We start from the raw sequence: 16,506 nt of genomic DNA, 5'->3' as shown, positions 1-16,506 counted from the left end.
TTCTCCGTTAGTTCCTGTGACGAGATTGAACGTTCTAGGCATTTACAGGATTGAAACGATTAAACAGGAAAGCCAACACATTTTATAAAAATGATTTGGTTTGAAGGCTCTATTCCAGCAGCCATCATCTCCGCAAAACAACAGAGCTCCATTTTCGTCGTCGTAATAACAGGTATTGTTTTGCTAGCGCAGATTTGTATGCTAGAAAAGCTAACGTTAACCAGTCGAAAGATTCGCCATAGTAGCGAATAAAACTGTGTCAAGCTCGGGAGAGCAAACGAGCCCTGTCATTGTCAGTCAGCTATTTAGCTAGGTATGCATGTCAACATGAAACTCGAAGTGTCGATGTAGCCAATGCTAACTTGTCAAAACGAAAAAGAATGACAGCTGTCAAATCGCAGCTAACTAACGTTAGTTAATGCGATTTAGATAGTTAGCTCTGGCTAGCTTCCTACTAACGTTAGTGTGGTAATCGCTAGCTGACAATTTAACTGGCTGACTGGCAAGCTAACGAGTCGCAATTATTCTGGATGGCGACTGTCACCACCAATACTAGCGGACTAAACTCCTTCCTTCACCACGTAGTGGAGTTTAGTCCGCTACACCAACACCACAGACTTGTATTGTAGGAACTGGGCATTGAGTGTCGTAGGACGAGTGATTCACCACTTCTGAATCTGACATTCTTGTTCTCTACTAGGCGACGATGAGGTGTCAGGACAAATGATGTCCAGTTGGGAGGACGACAGAGTGGCCGAGGCCTCCTACAACTGCTGTGTTGCAATCAAGGTTGATTCCAAGAGGTAGCCTTTATAATGGAATCCTCCTACACTTGTGTGGATATGATGTACACTATTTCTGTACAGCACTATCAAAATGGAAATACTAACAAATGTGATGCATTTTATGTTTAATGTTTTTCTTTTCTTGCAGTGAGACATGCACACAGTTCTCCCAAATCTGTATCCTTCTTTTCCAAAGGGTTCTTATCACCCCTAGAGTTAGACTGTTGTGTTTGTGGTCCCTAAGGCTTGATTTCCTTTAGATTATTCACCAAGCTTTCTCTTTCAGACATATTCTAGATCAGTGGTTCCCAAACTTTTTATAGTCCGTACTCCTTCAAACATTCAACCTCCAGCTGCTTACCCCTTAGCGCAATCTCGAATGTTGTTTTTTGCCATCATTGTAAGCCTTCTACACATACACACACACACACACACTATACAATACATTAATTAAACATAAGAATGAGTGTACGTTTTTGTCACAACCTGGCTCGTGGGAAGTGACGACAAAGCCCTTATAGAACCAGGGCCCAAATAATAATCAATCATTTTGCTCTTTTATTTAGCCATCTTACATATAAAACCTTATTCACAATTTCTTATGAACAAATAACTCACCACAGGTTAATGAGAAGGGTGTGCTTGAAAGGATGCACATAACTCTGCAATGTTGGGTTGTATTGGAGAGATTCTCAGTCTTAAATAATTTTCCCACATGGTCTGTGCCTGTATTTAGTTTTCATGCTAGTGAGGGCCGAGAATCCACTCTCACATAGGTACGTGGTTGCAGAGGGCATCAGTGTCTTAACAGCGCAATTTGCCAAGGCAAGAAACTGAGCGCAGCCCTATCCAGAAATCTGTCAGTGGCTTCTGATTTAAATTCAATTTTCACAGAACCGCAATATCGCTAAGTGGACTGGAGGCAGGGCATGAAAGGGATAACGAATCCAGTTGTCATCCGTTTCGGGAAAGTACCTGCGTAATTGCGAACCCAGCTCACTCAGATACTTCGCTATATCACATTTGACATTGTTCGTAAGCTTGAGTTAATTTGTACACAAAAAATCATACAATGATGGAAAAACCTGTGTTGTCCTTGTTAATGCAGACACAAAAGATCTCCAACTTCTTAATCATAGCCTCAATTTTGTCCCGCACATTGAATATAGTTGCGAAGAGTCCCTGTAACCCTAGATTCAGATCATTCAGGCGAGAAAAAACATCACCCAGATATGCCAGTTGTATGAGAAACTCGTCATCATGCAAGCGGTCAGACAAGTGAAAATTATGGTCAGTCAAGAAAACTTTAAGCTCGTCTCTCAATAAAAATAAAAAAACATGTCAATACTTTGCCTCTTGATTACCAGCGCACTTCTGTATGTTGTAAAAGTGTTACATGGTCACTGCCCATTTCATAATGCAGAAAATACACGAGAGTTCAGGGGCCTTGCTTTAACAATGTTAACAATTTTCACTGTAGTGTCCAAAACGTCTTTCAAGATGTCAGACATTCCCTTGGCAGCAAGAGCCTCTCGGTAGATGCTGCAGTGTACCCAAGTGGCCTCAGAGCAAGCAACTGCTTGCAAGCGCGTTACCACTCCACTATGTCTCCCTGTCATGGCTTTTGCGGCTTCAGCACAGATACCAATACATCTTCACCACCAAAGTCCATTTGATGTCACAAAGCTGTTCAGTTCTTTAAAAATATCCTCTCATGTTGTCCTGGTTTCCATTGGTTTGCAAAAGAGGATGTCTTCCTTAATTGACCCCACATAAACGTAACAGACATATACCAGGAGCTGTGCCAAGCCCGCCACGTCTGTTGACTCATCCAGCTGTAACGCATGTAATTCACTGTCTTGTATGCGAAGCAGTAATTGTTTCAAAACATCTCCTGCCGTGTCACTGATGCGTCATGAAACAGTGTTGTTTGATGAAGGCGTTGTCTGTGTAGTTTTTTTTTGCCTTTTTCCCCCAGCATTGTCCCACACATATCTGGCAGCAGGAAGAGTTAAGTTCTCCACAATAGTATGAGGCTTGCCTGTCCTACCCACTTGGTAGCTCACCATATAAGATGCTTCTAGCCCCTTATTAATGGTATCTGTTGCTTTTATACATATTACTTCTCCAAAGTCATCTTTATTCTTGCTCAAAAAACTCCTGTGGCTTATTTTTCAAATTGTTATGTTTCTAAATGTCTGTGCAAGAGTGGTGTCCCGCGAGAGAGTAACGTTTAATGTGATTGGATGTTAATTATTTGACTAGGCTACCTGTATTTGACATTGTGTTGTTATTTCGATGAACATTAGATGGTTTAGTTACATTTTTGTCAGTGAAATGAGGCTTATCAGGCGAGGGGGAAAAAACCCACTCAAATGTATAGCCCCATTGGAAAATATAAATGTACTGTTGGAAATGTGAAGAAAAATTTGTATTGAATTTTTAAAAAACGTGAATCACATTTTTATTTGGCGTACCCCAGTTTGGGAATACCTGTTCTACATCATGCAATTAAGTCCAATCCCATTTTTAAAATTATTTTTATGAGCATGGTTGGTTTGCCTTTAACTTTCTGAAAAAGACCCAGTGGTGTGCATCCCGTCCAGTTTCTTTATCGGAGAAAATGGAATCCCCCTGGAAGTTGTTGCCGGGAGTGTCTCTGCAGAGGAACTCATGAAAAGAATCAACAAAGTCAAACAGGTATGGTAGCCAATTATAACACAGAAAACACTTAAACAACATCAGTAAATGGTCTCCAAGATCACTGAGATAGATGTAAGGTAGAGGGTATCTAGTTTGGCTGACAACTGCTCTCGAAGTCTCCAGCTCGCTGTGTAGTCATGTGCGTTGCGCATCAGCCAGCCTAGAGCGTGTCACACGCATTTCTTGTGCCTAACAGATGCACGCTCAGCAGATGGCAGGTGAGGGAGCGGATGCAGGGGCTCCCATGGAGGGTCTCCCACGAGCCACGGTAGCCTCAGAGCCAGCCCCAGCACAGCCCCCCTCAACCTCACAGGAGCTCCAGCCCAGCCACACACCACCAGCAGACACAGACAGTGCAGCAGCACCAGCAATGTCTAAAGGTGTGTTTGTGTGAGGGGTCACTTTGGAATGTTGATGAAAAGTAATTTTCCTGAAAAGCAATGTAACAAAATTACAAGTACTTGCGCTATATTTAAATGCATCTCTGTGCGTGTTATTTGATATGTGTCCTGTTGATTGAGAGATTGAAGTTGAGACACTGTCATGATTGCTGATAATGATTGCTTTGATGTGGTCCAACCCAGAATCCCTGTCCAGGCCAGCAGAAGAAGGTGGACCCTTGGCCTCAGAGGTTGTGACCCTTGGGGATGACAGGAGCGCATCATCAGAGGACGTGTCAACCAGCTCTCAGCCTGACGAAGGTCTCGATGCCAAGGTGGAGAGGTAGGACCTATATACACACACAACGGAGGTGGGATAAAAGGTTGAAACTTGCTTTATCTTTTCAAACTGAAACCTTTCCTTCTGTAGGTTAACAAAGAAACTGGAGGAAAGACGGGAGCAGAAAAAGAAAGGAGAGGAGGAGGTAAAGAATAACTAGACATTGGTGTCCAATATTGACACCGCAGTAATGCAAATTTAGCCTAATCTCAATTTGTATACATAGTAAGAACTGCCTATTAATCAAGTTTATTTTATATAGCCCTTCGTACATCAGCTGATATCTCAAAGTGCTGTACAGAAACCCAGCCTAAAACCCCAAACAGCAAGCAATGCAGGTGTACGAAGGCACGGTGGCTTAGGAAAACTCCCTAGAAAGGCCAAAACCTAGGAAGAAACCTAGAGAGGAACAGGGCTATGAGGGGTGGCCAGTCCTCTTCTGGCTGTGCCGGGTGGAGATTATAACAGAACTATGCCAAGATGTTCAAAATATTCATAAGTGACAAGCATTGTCACAAATAATAATCATGAATAATTTTCAGTTGGCTTTTCATAGCCGATCATTAAGAGTTGAAAATAGCAGGTCTGGGACAGGTGGCGGTTCCATAACCGCAGGCAGAACAGTTGAAACTGGAATAGCAAGCAAGGCCAGGTGGACTGGGGACAGCAGGATTCATCATGCCTGGTAGTCCTGACGTATGGTCCTAGGCTCAGGTCCTCCGAGAGAGAGAAAGAAAGAGAGAATTAGAGAGAGCCAAGATTTTCAAAATGTTCATAAATGACAAGCATGGTCAAATAATAATCAGGAAAATATATCAGTTGGCTTTTCATAGCCGATCATTGAGTTGAAAACAGCAGGTCTGGGACAGGTAGGGGTTCCATAACCGCAGGCAGAACAGCTGAAACTGGAATAGCAGCAAGGCCGAGGCGGACTGGGGACAGCAGAGTCATCATGCCCGGTTTGCCGTGACGTATGGTCCTAGGGCTCAGGTTTCCGAGAGAGAGAAAGAAAGAGAGAACGAGAGAATTAGAGAGCATACTTAAATTCACACAGGACACTGGATAAGATAGGAGAAGTACTCCAGGTATAACAACTGACCCTAGCCCCCCGACACATAAACTACTGCAGCATAAATACTGGAGGCTGAGACGGAGGGGTCAGGAGACACTGTGGCCCCATCAGAAGAAACCCCAGACAGGGCCAAACAGGAAGGATATAACCCCACCCACTTTGCCAAAGCACAGCCCCCACACACTAGAGGGTATCTTCAACCACCAACTTACAATCCTGAGACAGGCCGAGTATAGCCAACAAGATCTCCACCACAGCACAAACCAGGGGGGCGCCAACCCAGACAGGAAGATCACGTCAGTAACTCAACCCACTCAAGTGACGCACCCCTCCAGGGACGGCATGAAAGAGCACCAGTAAGCCAGTGACTCAGCCCCTGTAATAGGGTTAGAGGCAGAGAATCCCAGTGGAGAGAGGGGAACCGGCCAGGCAGAGACAGCAAGGGCGGTTCGTTGCTCCAGAGCCTTTCCGTTCACCTTCACACTCATGGGCCAGACTACACTCAATCATATGACCTACTGAAGAGATAAGTCTTCAGTAAAGACTTAAAGGTTGAGACCGAGTCTGCGTCTCTCACATGGGTAGGAGACCGTTCCATAAAAATGGAGATCTATAGGAGAAAGCCCTGCCTCCCGCTGTTTGCTTAGAAATTCTAGGGACAATTAGGAGGCCTGCGTCTTGTGACGGTAGCGTACGTATAGGTATGTACGGCAGGACCAACTCGGAAAGATAGGTAGGAGCAAGCCCATGTAACGCTTTATAGGTTAACAGTAAACCTTGAAATCAGCCCTTGCCTTAAACAGGAAGCCAGTGTAGGGAAGCTAGCACTGGAGTAATATGATCAAATTTCTTGGTTCTAGTCAGGATTCTAGCAGCCGTATTTAGCCTAACTGAAGTTTTATTAGTGCTTTATCCGGGTAGCCGGAAAGTAGAGCATTGCAGTAGTCAACCTAGAAGAACAAATGCATGGATTAATTCTTCTGCATCATTTTTGGACAGAAAATTTCTGATTTTTGCAATGTTAGTGATGATGAAAAAGAGCTGTCCTTGAAACAGTCTTGATATGTTCGTCAAAAAGAGAGATCAGGGTCAAGAGTAAGCCGAGGTCCTTCACAGTTTTATTTGAGACGACTTTACAACCATCAAGATTAATTGTCAGATTTAACAGAAGACTCTTTGTTTCTTGGACCTAAGAACAAGCATCTCTGTTTTGTCCGAGTTAAAAGTAGAACGTTTGCAGCCATCCACTTCCTTATTCTGAAACACAGGCTTCTAGCGAGGGCAATTTTGGGGCTTCACATGTTTCATTGAAATGTACGAGTTGTGTCATCCGCATACGCAGTGAAAGTTAACATTATGTTTTCGAATAACATCCCCAAGAGGTAAATTATAAGTGAAAACAATAGTGGTCCTAAAACGGAACCTTGTGGAACACCGAAATGTACAGTTGATTTGTCAGGACCAAAACAATCAGAGAACAAACCTACCTGTCATCGAAGAGACATAACTGATATCTTTCCGACAGGTAAGATCTAAACCAGGCCAGAACTTGTCCGTGTAGACCAATTTGGGTTTCCAGTCTCTCCAAAAGAATGTGGTGATCGATGGTGTCAAAGGCAGCACTAAGGTCTAGTAGCACGAGGACAGATGCAGAGCCTCGGTCTGACGCCATTAAAAGGTCATTTACCACCTTCACAAGTGCAGTCTCAGTGCTATGATGGGGTCTAAAACCAGACTGAAGCATTTCGTATACATTGTTTGTCTTCAGGAAGGCAGTGAGTTGCTGCGCAACAGCTTTTTCAAAAGTTTTTGAGAGGAATGGAAGATTCGATATAGGCCGATAGTTTTTTATATTTTCCGGGTCAAGGTTTGGCTTTTTCAAGAGAGGCTTTATTAATAATAGAATCGCCGGGCCTTTCAGCCTATAAGTATTCACTAGAGAACGTTGTCGGGCGGCTCCATAACCATACACCCGGCCTTGTTGGAACCCCCTCCCAACCAATGATGGGTCAACATTCTAACAGTCTAATAAATAATTTTCATATATGCTATGGGAAGAATAATCATTTGGTTGTGTTTATGAAGGTCTTAGTTTTTTACATATTCTAATGTTACCTATTTCAAAGAACATAATACAATTTTCATTAGTTTGTTACTCTAGGCTATAAGTAAAAATGAAAAACCACAAGTTCAAGAGTTAAATCCATCACAAAGAAAACCTTTTTTTGGGGGGGGGCAGGCCTAAAAAAAACATTGTGGAAATAATAACATTTATATAAAAATAGACAGAATAGCATATTTTACGTTTATTATGTTACTAGTCTTTGCTTAGCAACCTGAGCAATGCTGCCCCATGGACAGCACGGTTATGCTTTGAAAAAGTAATATTTGGAAATAGAGCTGCAGCTCTTGAATTGAGTTATTTGACAAAAGTGTCTTAGAAACTGCAGAATATGCTATTGCTGATACAATCAGAGTTTTACCTGAATGTGACTCTGAAGGAGAATTTTATAAAATGGTGCTCCTTTCTCTGTCAATTCCAAGATGTGCCCATCTTCATGTACAATTTGACAACTCATACTATTGTCAATTTAATCTTGTCTTTAGGCTAACTCTTATGTGTGAAATTAGTTTCTGATTGTATCGGACTCTGTATTGTTCCCCAACCGTGCCTTTACGCATGAATCAGTCTCGTCTTCTCTTCTCTATGCTCTCGATTTCAGTCACAATGGCCACAATTCTTCATCATTACACACAATTAAATCACCCTCATCATTCAGTTAGGCCTAATTTAAATTAATTTGTAATGTGCACAATTATCAGTTTCTATCAACCATTCATCCATTTAGCCTACGTAATTAATTCAGTGAGGAGAGAGACGCACATGGCTGGGTACCAACGTCCTACAGCACATTTGCCCTGGCCGTTAAGGTGGGAATAGGTGTGGGGGGAACAGGTAAAAAAAAAAAGAAGCCCGTAACACTTTACTGTTTGTGATTAGAAAATTCTGACAACTGAGCAATGTAAAAGACAAACATTTTAAGAAAAGTCAAGGAGCAGGACGTTGCTTCTTTTTTGGGCCGATTCCTTTTACTTACGAAATCAAACGTCAGTGGCCATCGGCCTATGGCGATTCTGGTGTTAATGCTTGTGTGCACCTGTATCTATTTCTGTGTGATGATGGTCAGGGCGAAATAAAGAAGGAGATGGAGAGAAGGAAGATGGGGAAGGAGATGCTGGACTTCAAGAGGAAGAACGAGGATGAGAAGACCAAGCGCATTATGGATGAGAGGAGCAGAGAGAAGGCAGAGGAGAAGGCTGCCAGGGAGCGTGTCAAAGCACAGATCGCCCTGGTAAACAAACACATCACACTTTCACTCCTCATAACTAATCCCTGGTTGGGCCTCTCTAATTTAACTTTCCCTCATAACTCCCTCTAGTGGCCTAAATGAGCGCTGCAGGGTTTGATGAAATAGCCATTGCTTGTTGTGGGAGGAGGGTAGTGGCTGGCTGATGCACCTTTATCCCCACAGGACCGCGCTGACAGAGCTGCCCGCTATGCCAACAACAAGGATGAGGTGGAGGCAGCCCGGCTGGCAGCACTGCAGGCCAGACAGGCAGAGACAGAGGCCAAGAAGGAGAATGCACAAAGGGAGAGGAGGTATGGAGCTATTCTACAGTCACAGGGCTGGGGGGGAAGTTATATATCCATGAGGAAGTTTTAAAGTAGTCACTTTCAATAAAAAAAGTTTAAACTATTCAATAAGTTTTATATTGTATGTCACTACTAATGTAATTCTAGATTGTCATCAAACTGTGTGTTACTGTCCTCCAGCGCCATAGCCAGAATACAGTTCCGTCTACCAGATGGTTCATTCTTCACCAACCAGTTCCCCTCAGAGGCCAGACTGCAGGAAGCTCGGCAGTTTGCTGTCAATGTAAGATACTTTTTCTAACTCAATATAATTCATGAGTTGGACAAGTGACTATTAAGAACATGTTTATCCTCTTTGGTGGAATATGATATTAAATATCATAACGCTGGCTGTCACTTAAGAGTTTATTTCTCCTCTCAGGAAGTGGGAAATAGGTATGGCAACTTCTCCCTGGCAACCGTGTTCCCTCGCAGAGAGTTTACCGCTGACGACCTGGACAAGACTCTTCTGGCGCTTGAGCTGGCCCCCAGTGCCTCAATAGTGCTGCTGCCTGTGAGTGAGCTCCCTATTTCTCTCTAAACTTCTGCTAATATTGATGACTACTGGTATCTAGCGTCCATAGCTACATCTCCCATTTTGAGAATTCACAACAAGACAGTGTCATAGAATCGCTGCACAGTTATATTTACGCCTCTTAGGTTTCTTTGTGTACAGTGCATTCGGAAAGTATTCAGAGCCCTTGACTTTTCCCACATTTTGTTACGTTACGGCCTTATTCTAAAATGCATAGTTTTTTTCCCCCTCATCAACCTACAAACAATATCCCATAATGACAAAGCAAAAACAGTTGTGTTGAAATTTTAGCAAATTAATAAAAAAATAAAAACGATCACATCCACATAGGTATTCAGACCCTTTACTCAGTACTTTGTTGAAGCATCTTTGGCAGCGATTTCAGCATTGAGTCTTCTCCGGTATGACGCTGCAAGCTTGGCACACCTGTATTTGGGGAGTTTCTCCCATTCTTCTCTGCAGATCCTCTCAACTCTGTCATGTTGGATGGGGAGTGTCGGTGCACAGCTATTTTCAGGTCTCTCCAGAGATGTTCGATCGGGTTCAAGTCCGGGTTGTGGCTGGGCCTCTCAAGGACATTCAGAGACTTGCCCCAAAACCACTCCTGTGTTGTCTTGGCTGTGTGCTTAGGGTCGTTGTCCTGTTAGACTGGGGGCGAAGCTTCACCTTCCAAGGTCCTTAGTGCTCTGGAGCAGGTTTTCATCAAGGATCTCTCTGTACTTTGCTCCGTTCATCTTTCCCTTGATCCCGATTAGTCTCACAGTCCCTGCCGCTGAAAAACATCCCCACAGCATGATGCTGCCACCAGCATGCTTCACTGTAGGGATGGTGCCAGGTTTCCTCCAGACGTGACGCTTGGCATTGACGCGTGCCTTTGGCAAACTCCAAGTGGGCTGTCGTGCCTTTTACCGAGGTGTGGCTTCCGCCTGGCCACTACCATAAAAGCCTGATTGGTGGAGTGCTGCAGAGATGGGAGAAACTTCCTGAAGGACAACCATCTCCACAGAGGAACTCTGGAGCCTTGTCGGAGTGACTATTGTGTTCTTGGTCACCTCCCTGACCAATTCCATTCTTCCCCTATTGCTCAGTTTTGGCCGAGCGGTCAGCTCTAGGAAGAGTCTTTGATGTTCCCAACTTCTTCCATTTAAGAATGATGGAGGCCACTGTGTTCTTGGGGACCTTCAATGCTGCAGACATTGTTTGGTACCCTTCCCCAGATCTGTGCCTTGACACAATCCTGTCTCTGAGCTCTAGCTCTTTTTGCTCTGACATGCATTGTCAACTGTGGGACTTTATATAGACAGGTGTGTGCCTTTCCAAATCATGTCCAATCAATTGAATTTACTACAGGTGGACTCCAGTCAAGTTGCAGAAACATGTCAAGGATGATCAATGGAAACAGGATGCACCTGAGCTCACTTTCAAGTCTCATAGCAAAGGGTCTCGATACTTATGTAAATAAGTAAATCTTTTTTTAATCTTTTTTTTTCTAAACCTGTTTTCGCTTTGTCATTATGGGGTATTGTGTGTAGATTGAGGGGAAGAAAATAATTTAATCTATTTCAGAATAAGCCTCTAACATAACAAAATGTGGAAAAAGGGAAGGGGTCTGAATACTTTCCAAATGTTATCTAGCTCCCAATGTTTGTTTTGGGGACTTTTTGCTTGTTTTCCCATCTTTTTCTCTGGTTTCCCCAGTAGAATGATATCATTGAGAATAAAGTGTTTCATATCCTTCTAAATCCTTCCAGCAAACGGGACGGCCTAGCAACATGGTAGTCCAGTCGACCTCTGGAGGGGGTATCTGGGCTGTGCTGGGTACCATCCTCTACCCTCTGCTGGCTGTGTGGAGGTTCCTGAGTGGCTTCCTCTTCACCAGCCCCCCTATTCCTGGAGCAGCAGGCCCCAGAGGCCCAGCCCAGCGGCCCAACACTGCCTCTGGCTCCTCATCCTCATCTGGGGAACCAAAGAGGTGAGGCCCCATCCAGCAGTCTTCTATGTACTCATGGTGTACAGGCATATTTTTAAGAGTAGCTGAGATTGTTGTGGTGGTACATTATGGTTAGGAGTTAGTGACAAAATGTTGCCAGATTGTTACAATATAATTGAATGGTTAAGCTGGTATACTGGTCCAGGTTAATTGTTGTCAGGGGTCATAACAGCCACCTTTAACATGATTTGTTGTAACCAGAGTGCAAAGAATTTGGAGAATGAATCTAGGGGTTTGATTGAGCAGTGTGGTTGTGTGCTGGGTGCTCTAAAGCCTACTTACTTACTGACTTTATTGTCCCCATGGGGAAATTTTGTTGCAGTGTCATGTACACGTTTAAAGTGGCGTTTAAATACAAAACAAAATTGACAATACAACTTTCATAACAGTTACATACCAGTAAAACATTTTTAAGGCCTAGTTGGGTTATTTCACATCCATTTCCACTTTATCAGAGAAACCCTTCGCAAACGCACACTGGAGAAGCAACCAGCAGACTTCAAACAAGACGGAAACATCCACAGGCTACGGAATCACGAGGACAGTGAGGATGAGAATAACACTTGGAACGGCAACTCTACCCAGCAGATGTAGTGCAATAACACTGTCTCACTCTGTCCTGCCTATCTGACCTGGTGAGTTTCCTGAGTGAGTGTCGGTCGGTCTAACGGAGGATAATGCTGATATTAGGGCTATGATGTTTCTGTTATGTTTCTCTTGTCCAAGCCTGTACTCTGCTCCTCCCTTGCATGGGTAGATGTAATCAAGTTAACCTCCTGACCGTTGGGCTTGGAACAGAGGTGATTTGTGTTGAAACTGTTATTTGATTAATTCAGCCTCTTAGAATACGACCAGCCAGGGGTTCCTTCAGTATTCTAACATGTCTACTGTACTGTGTTGAAGGGTTGAGACGGAGGTGTTGATTGAAGTCCTTGTCTAAAGGATATGTTGTCAGCTGCATTATTAACAACCTTTTTGTGTTTTATTTAACAGTCAGTAACCCAGATGACAGAACTCTACTTAATGAAAATGTATGAGGGCTCTCTCTGGTCTGGTGGAAGGGGCTATGTGTGTAGCTGTGTGTTTTTATACCAAGGCTGTGGCCCCCTTGGCATAAACTGCCTCCTTCGGCAGTAGAATGGGTTGTTTCTACTACTAGTTGAACATGGGAAACCACTGTACCGCTCTCATTTAACTATGGGAATAAAAATACATGTTTTTCAATAAACAAGCTTTTGGCTGGCTCTATACCATTTTGTGCCTTAAGTGGAAGCCAGGTCTTTTATGTGATATCACAGTGAACCAAAGATCTTTGTTGCTTGAACATTAGTAAGTACTCCTGCAGTGCATTAAGAAAAAATGGAATAAACAATTTACACACAACACCCCATAATGACAAAGCAAAAACAGGTTTTAGAAATGTTTGCAAATATGTAAATAAGATATTTCATTTTTGTATAAATATTCAGACCCTTTGCTCTGAGACTTGAACTTGAACTCAGGTGCATCCTGTTAGTGGCCAGACGGAAGCTACTCCTCAGTAAAAGGCACCTAAAGACTCTCAGAAACAACATTCTCTGCTCTGATGAAATTAAGATTGAACTCTGGCCTGAATGCCAAGCGTCATGTCTGGAGGAAACCTGGCACCATCCCTACGGTGAAGCATGGTGGTGGAAATATTATTCAGCGGCAGGGAGTGGGAGATTAGTCAGGATCGAGGGAAAGGTGATCAGAGCAAAGTACAGAGAGATCCTTGATGAAATCCTGCTCAGGACCTCAGACTGGGGAGAAGGTTCACCTTCCAACAGGACTAAAACCCCAAGCACACAACACAGGAGTGGCTTGGGGTCAAGTCTCTGATTGTCCTTGAGTGGCCCTGCCAGAGCCCGGACTTGAAACCGATCTAACATCTCTGGAGAGACCTGAAAATAGCTGTGCAGCGCCGCTCCCCATCCAACTTGACAGAGCTTGAGAGGATCTGCGAGAAACTCCCCAAATACAAGTGTGCCAAGCTTGCAGCGTCATACCAAATGTTCTTCAACAAAGTACTGAGTAAACAGTCTGAATACTTGTGAGTTTATAATACATTTGCTACAATAAAAAGTTTTTTGCTTTGTCATTATGGGTTGTGTGTAGATTGATGAAAGAAAAACAATTTAATCAATTTTAGAATAAGGCTAACGTACAAAATGTTGAAAAGGTCAAGGGGGTCTGAATACTTCCCAAATGCCCATACCCCTTGACTTATTCCACGTTTTGTTATAGCCTGAATTCAAAATTTCTTACATTTATTTTTCTCACTCATCGATACACAATACCCCATAATGACAGTGAAAACATGTTTTTAGTGATTTTTGAAAATGTATTGGAAATTAAATACAGAAATATCTAATTTACATAAGTATTCACACCCCTGAGTCAATACATGTTAGAATCACCTTTGAAGGTGCATAATGGGCTTTGCAGGTGTGAGTCCCTTGTGCACGCATACATGGAATTCAACTGTTGAACCCTCCTACTTGCTGGCCAACAGATTTGCTCATGGAGTTTTCATTACATTTATCTTATCATTCCTTTAAATACGGTGTACCTTAAATTAGATGTTTGTCGACAGACTAGAATACATTGAGAGAAGGGGTTCAGAAAATAGGGACCAATGAAAGAATGCCATCTACGCACCTTCGTCTCCATTTCAGCGCCAACTAGTAGATTACAACACTCCAATTTTGTAGATTATCTAGGCACATTTTAGAGTTAGGAAAGTATGAATCATAAAAAAACAGCCTGGAGAGCCTTTACGCACTAAATATATTGATGTTAGCTAGGCTAGGGGTTAGGGTTAAATTATGAGTGCACACAAAAACAATCTGCGTAATGGTACAGCAATATATAGCCTATTTCACAGTGGAAAAGGGTCCACAATACATGTCATGTTGATATGATTTTCAGTTTGCCTTCATATGGCTGGTTTCACAATCGTCTCCACTCTCCAGGGATCATAAGGAAAAATCACCTAAAACAATTGCTATGTGTATTTACAATCCCCTTCTCCAAACGGATTACTCATTTACCTAGCTCTTATACATTCAGAAATTACAGTGCATGGAGAATGCTGTTATTTCTATAAAAAATAAAGTAGATGCTTTTCCCACTTGGAACTGGTAGGTTGGATAGCATTTATTCATGGTTTCCTTGTAAAGGTGGTGGAATTATTAGGGAATTAAGTCAAGGTCAGAATACTGTATCTGTAGACACACCTCTGCCACACCTTCATTTCTTAGATCGCCACTTCGAATGAATGGCGGGGTGAACAGCATGCTATTCTCATGCTTAAATATAAGGTCAGAATACACATATTTTACTACCAGAGTTTCTAGCACTTATGGGGCATTCCTACGTGTTCTGCTTCACGTAGCAGAGCTGTTGTCAAGGAAGTGAGTTTGTGTTTATACAGGACCTCCCGCCCCACCTACCGTCAACCAATCATATCAATGTGGAGCTATAAGGAGCTTTCCGCATTGATACATTTGGGAGGAGCACGGCGATGAGGTACGAAGTTCAATTTGGCCTCGGCATAACTCTGGAGGCCCCACAATTGCGACTACATTTTCAGATCAAGCATAAGTTGTCTTAGATGCAGCTGCGTAACATAGTAACAATACGTAACAATGTCTTAAAGAGCAATGACATACTTTGTAATATAAATCACATTTTAGAGCAAATAATAATTTATAATAAAATATAATTAATAATAATAATTAATAATAACAACAATCAGGATGTTGTGTCCAATGGGGTAAATGTAGATGGACAAACCTCATGCTTCAGCCTATGCACATTTTATAGCCACTATGCTTCATCAATAGGGATGATAATGCTTATTGCTAATAGCCCATCTGATAATATAGTCCATGCGTAGGCTATATCACATGTCAAACTCATTCCACGGAGGGAAGAGTGTGGCTGGAGGTTTTCGCTCCTCTCTTATACTTGATTGATGAATTAAGGTCACTAATTAGTAAAGAACTCCCCTCACCTGGTTGTCTGTCTTAACTGAAAGGAAAGGTCCTCCATGGAATAAGTTTGACACCCCTGGGCTACAGTTGAAGTCGGAAGTTTACATTCACTTATGTTGGAGTCATTAAAACTCGTTTTTCAACCACTCCACAAATTTCTTGTTAACAAACTATATTTTGGCAAGTCGGTTAAGACATCTACTTTGTGCTTGACACAAGTACTTTTTCCAACAATTGTTTACACAGATTATTTCACTTATAATTCACTGTATCACAATTCCAGTGGGTCAGAAGTTTACATACACTAAHTTGACTGTGCCTTTAAACAGCTTGGAACATTCCAGAAAATGATGTCATGGCTTTAGAAGCTTCTGATAGGCTAATTGACATCATTTGAGTCAATTGGAGGTGTACCTGTGGATGTATTTCAAGGCATACCTTCAAATTCACTGCCTTTTTGCTTGACATCATGGGAAAATCAAAAGAAATCAGCCAAGACCTCAGAAAAAGAATTGTAGACCTCCACAAGTCTGGTTCATCCTTGGGAGCAATTTCCAAAACGCCTGAAGGTACCACGTTCATCTGTACAAACAATAGTACGCAGGTATACACCATGGGACCACGCAGCTGTCATACCGCTCAGGAAGGAGACGCGTTCTGTCTCCTAGAGATGAACGTACTTTGGTGCGAAAAGTGCAAATCAATCCAGAACAACAGCAAAGGACCTTGTTAAGATGCTGGAGGAAACCGGTACAAAAGTATCTATATCCACAGTAAAACTGGTCCAATATCGACATAACCTGAAAGGCCGCTCAGCAAGGAAAAGCCACTGCTCCAAAACCACCATAAAAAAGCCAGACTACGGTTTGCAACTGCACATGGGGACAAAGACGTACTTACAAAATAATAACTGTTTGGCCATAATGACCATCGTTATGTTTGGATGAAAAAGGGGTAAGGCCTGCAAGCCGAAGAACACCACCCAACCGTG

At 42.7% G+C, this 16,506-nt stretch overlaps 1 protein-coding gene across 3 annotated transcripts; it reads left to right on the top strand.

Annotated features, from left to right (window-relative positions):
• Positions 1–12,747, top strand: LOC111976491 (UBX domain-containing protein 4). Of its 3 annotated transcripts, none has more exons than XM_024005353.2 (13): positions 1–172; positions 701–803; positions 934–962; positions 3,367–3,485; positions 3,685–3,868; positions 4,073–4,211; positions 4,299–4,353; positions 8,481–8,633; positions 8,814–8,941; positions 9,116–9,218; positions 9,357–9,488; positions 11,261–11,481; positions 11,955–12,747. In XM_024005353.2, the coding sequence occupies exons 1-13, from the start codon at positions 91–93 to the stop codon at positions 12,091–12,093; spliced, it is 1,587 nt and encodes a 528-aa protein (XP_023861121.1). In that variant the 5' UTR covers positions 1–90; the 3' UTR covers positions 12,094–12,747. The 3 variants fall into 3 exon arrangements, with proteins under 3 accessions (XP_023861121.1, XP_023861114.1, XP_023861128.1); XM_024005346.2 differs by having other exon boundaries at positions 8,469–8,633; XM_024005360.2 differs by having other exon boundaries at positions 10–172; positions 3,700–3,868; positions 8,469–8,633.
• The last annotated feature ends 3,759 nt before the right edge of the window (positions 12,748–16,506 follow it).

The sequence above is a fragment of the Salvelinus sp. IW2-2015 genome, linkage group LG2, assembly GCF_002910315.2.
Source record: "Salvelinus sp. IW2-2015 linkage group LG2, ASM291031v2, whole genome shotgun sequence".
Lineage (NCBI taxonomy): Eukaryota > Metazoa > Chordata > Actinopteri > Salmoniformes > Salmonidae > Salvelinus > Salvelinus sp. IW2-2015.
This window is presented reverse-complemented; position numbering and strand designations above follow the sequence as displayed.

Excerpts from the sequence above, each read along its gene's own strand:
- LOC111976491 (XM_024005346.2), top strand. The coding sequence starts at position 91 with ATGATTTGGTTTGAAGGCTCTATTCCAGCAGCCATCATCTCCGCAAAA. Across the intron at positions 173-700 it reads TTTCGTCGTCGTAATAACAG|GCGACGATGAGGTGTCAGGA; the intron begins GTATTGTTTTGC and ends GTTCTCTACTAG. Across the intron at positions 963-3,366 it reads CACACAGTTCTCCCAAATCT|ACCCAGTGGTGTGCATCCCG; the intron begins GTATCCTTCTTT and ends TTTCTGAAAAAG.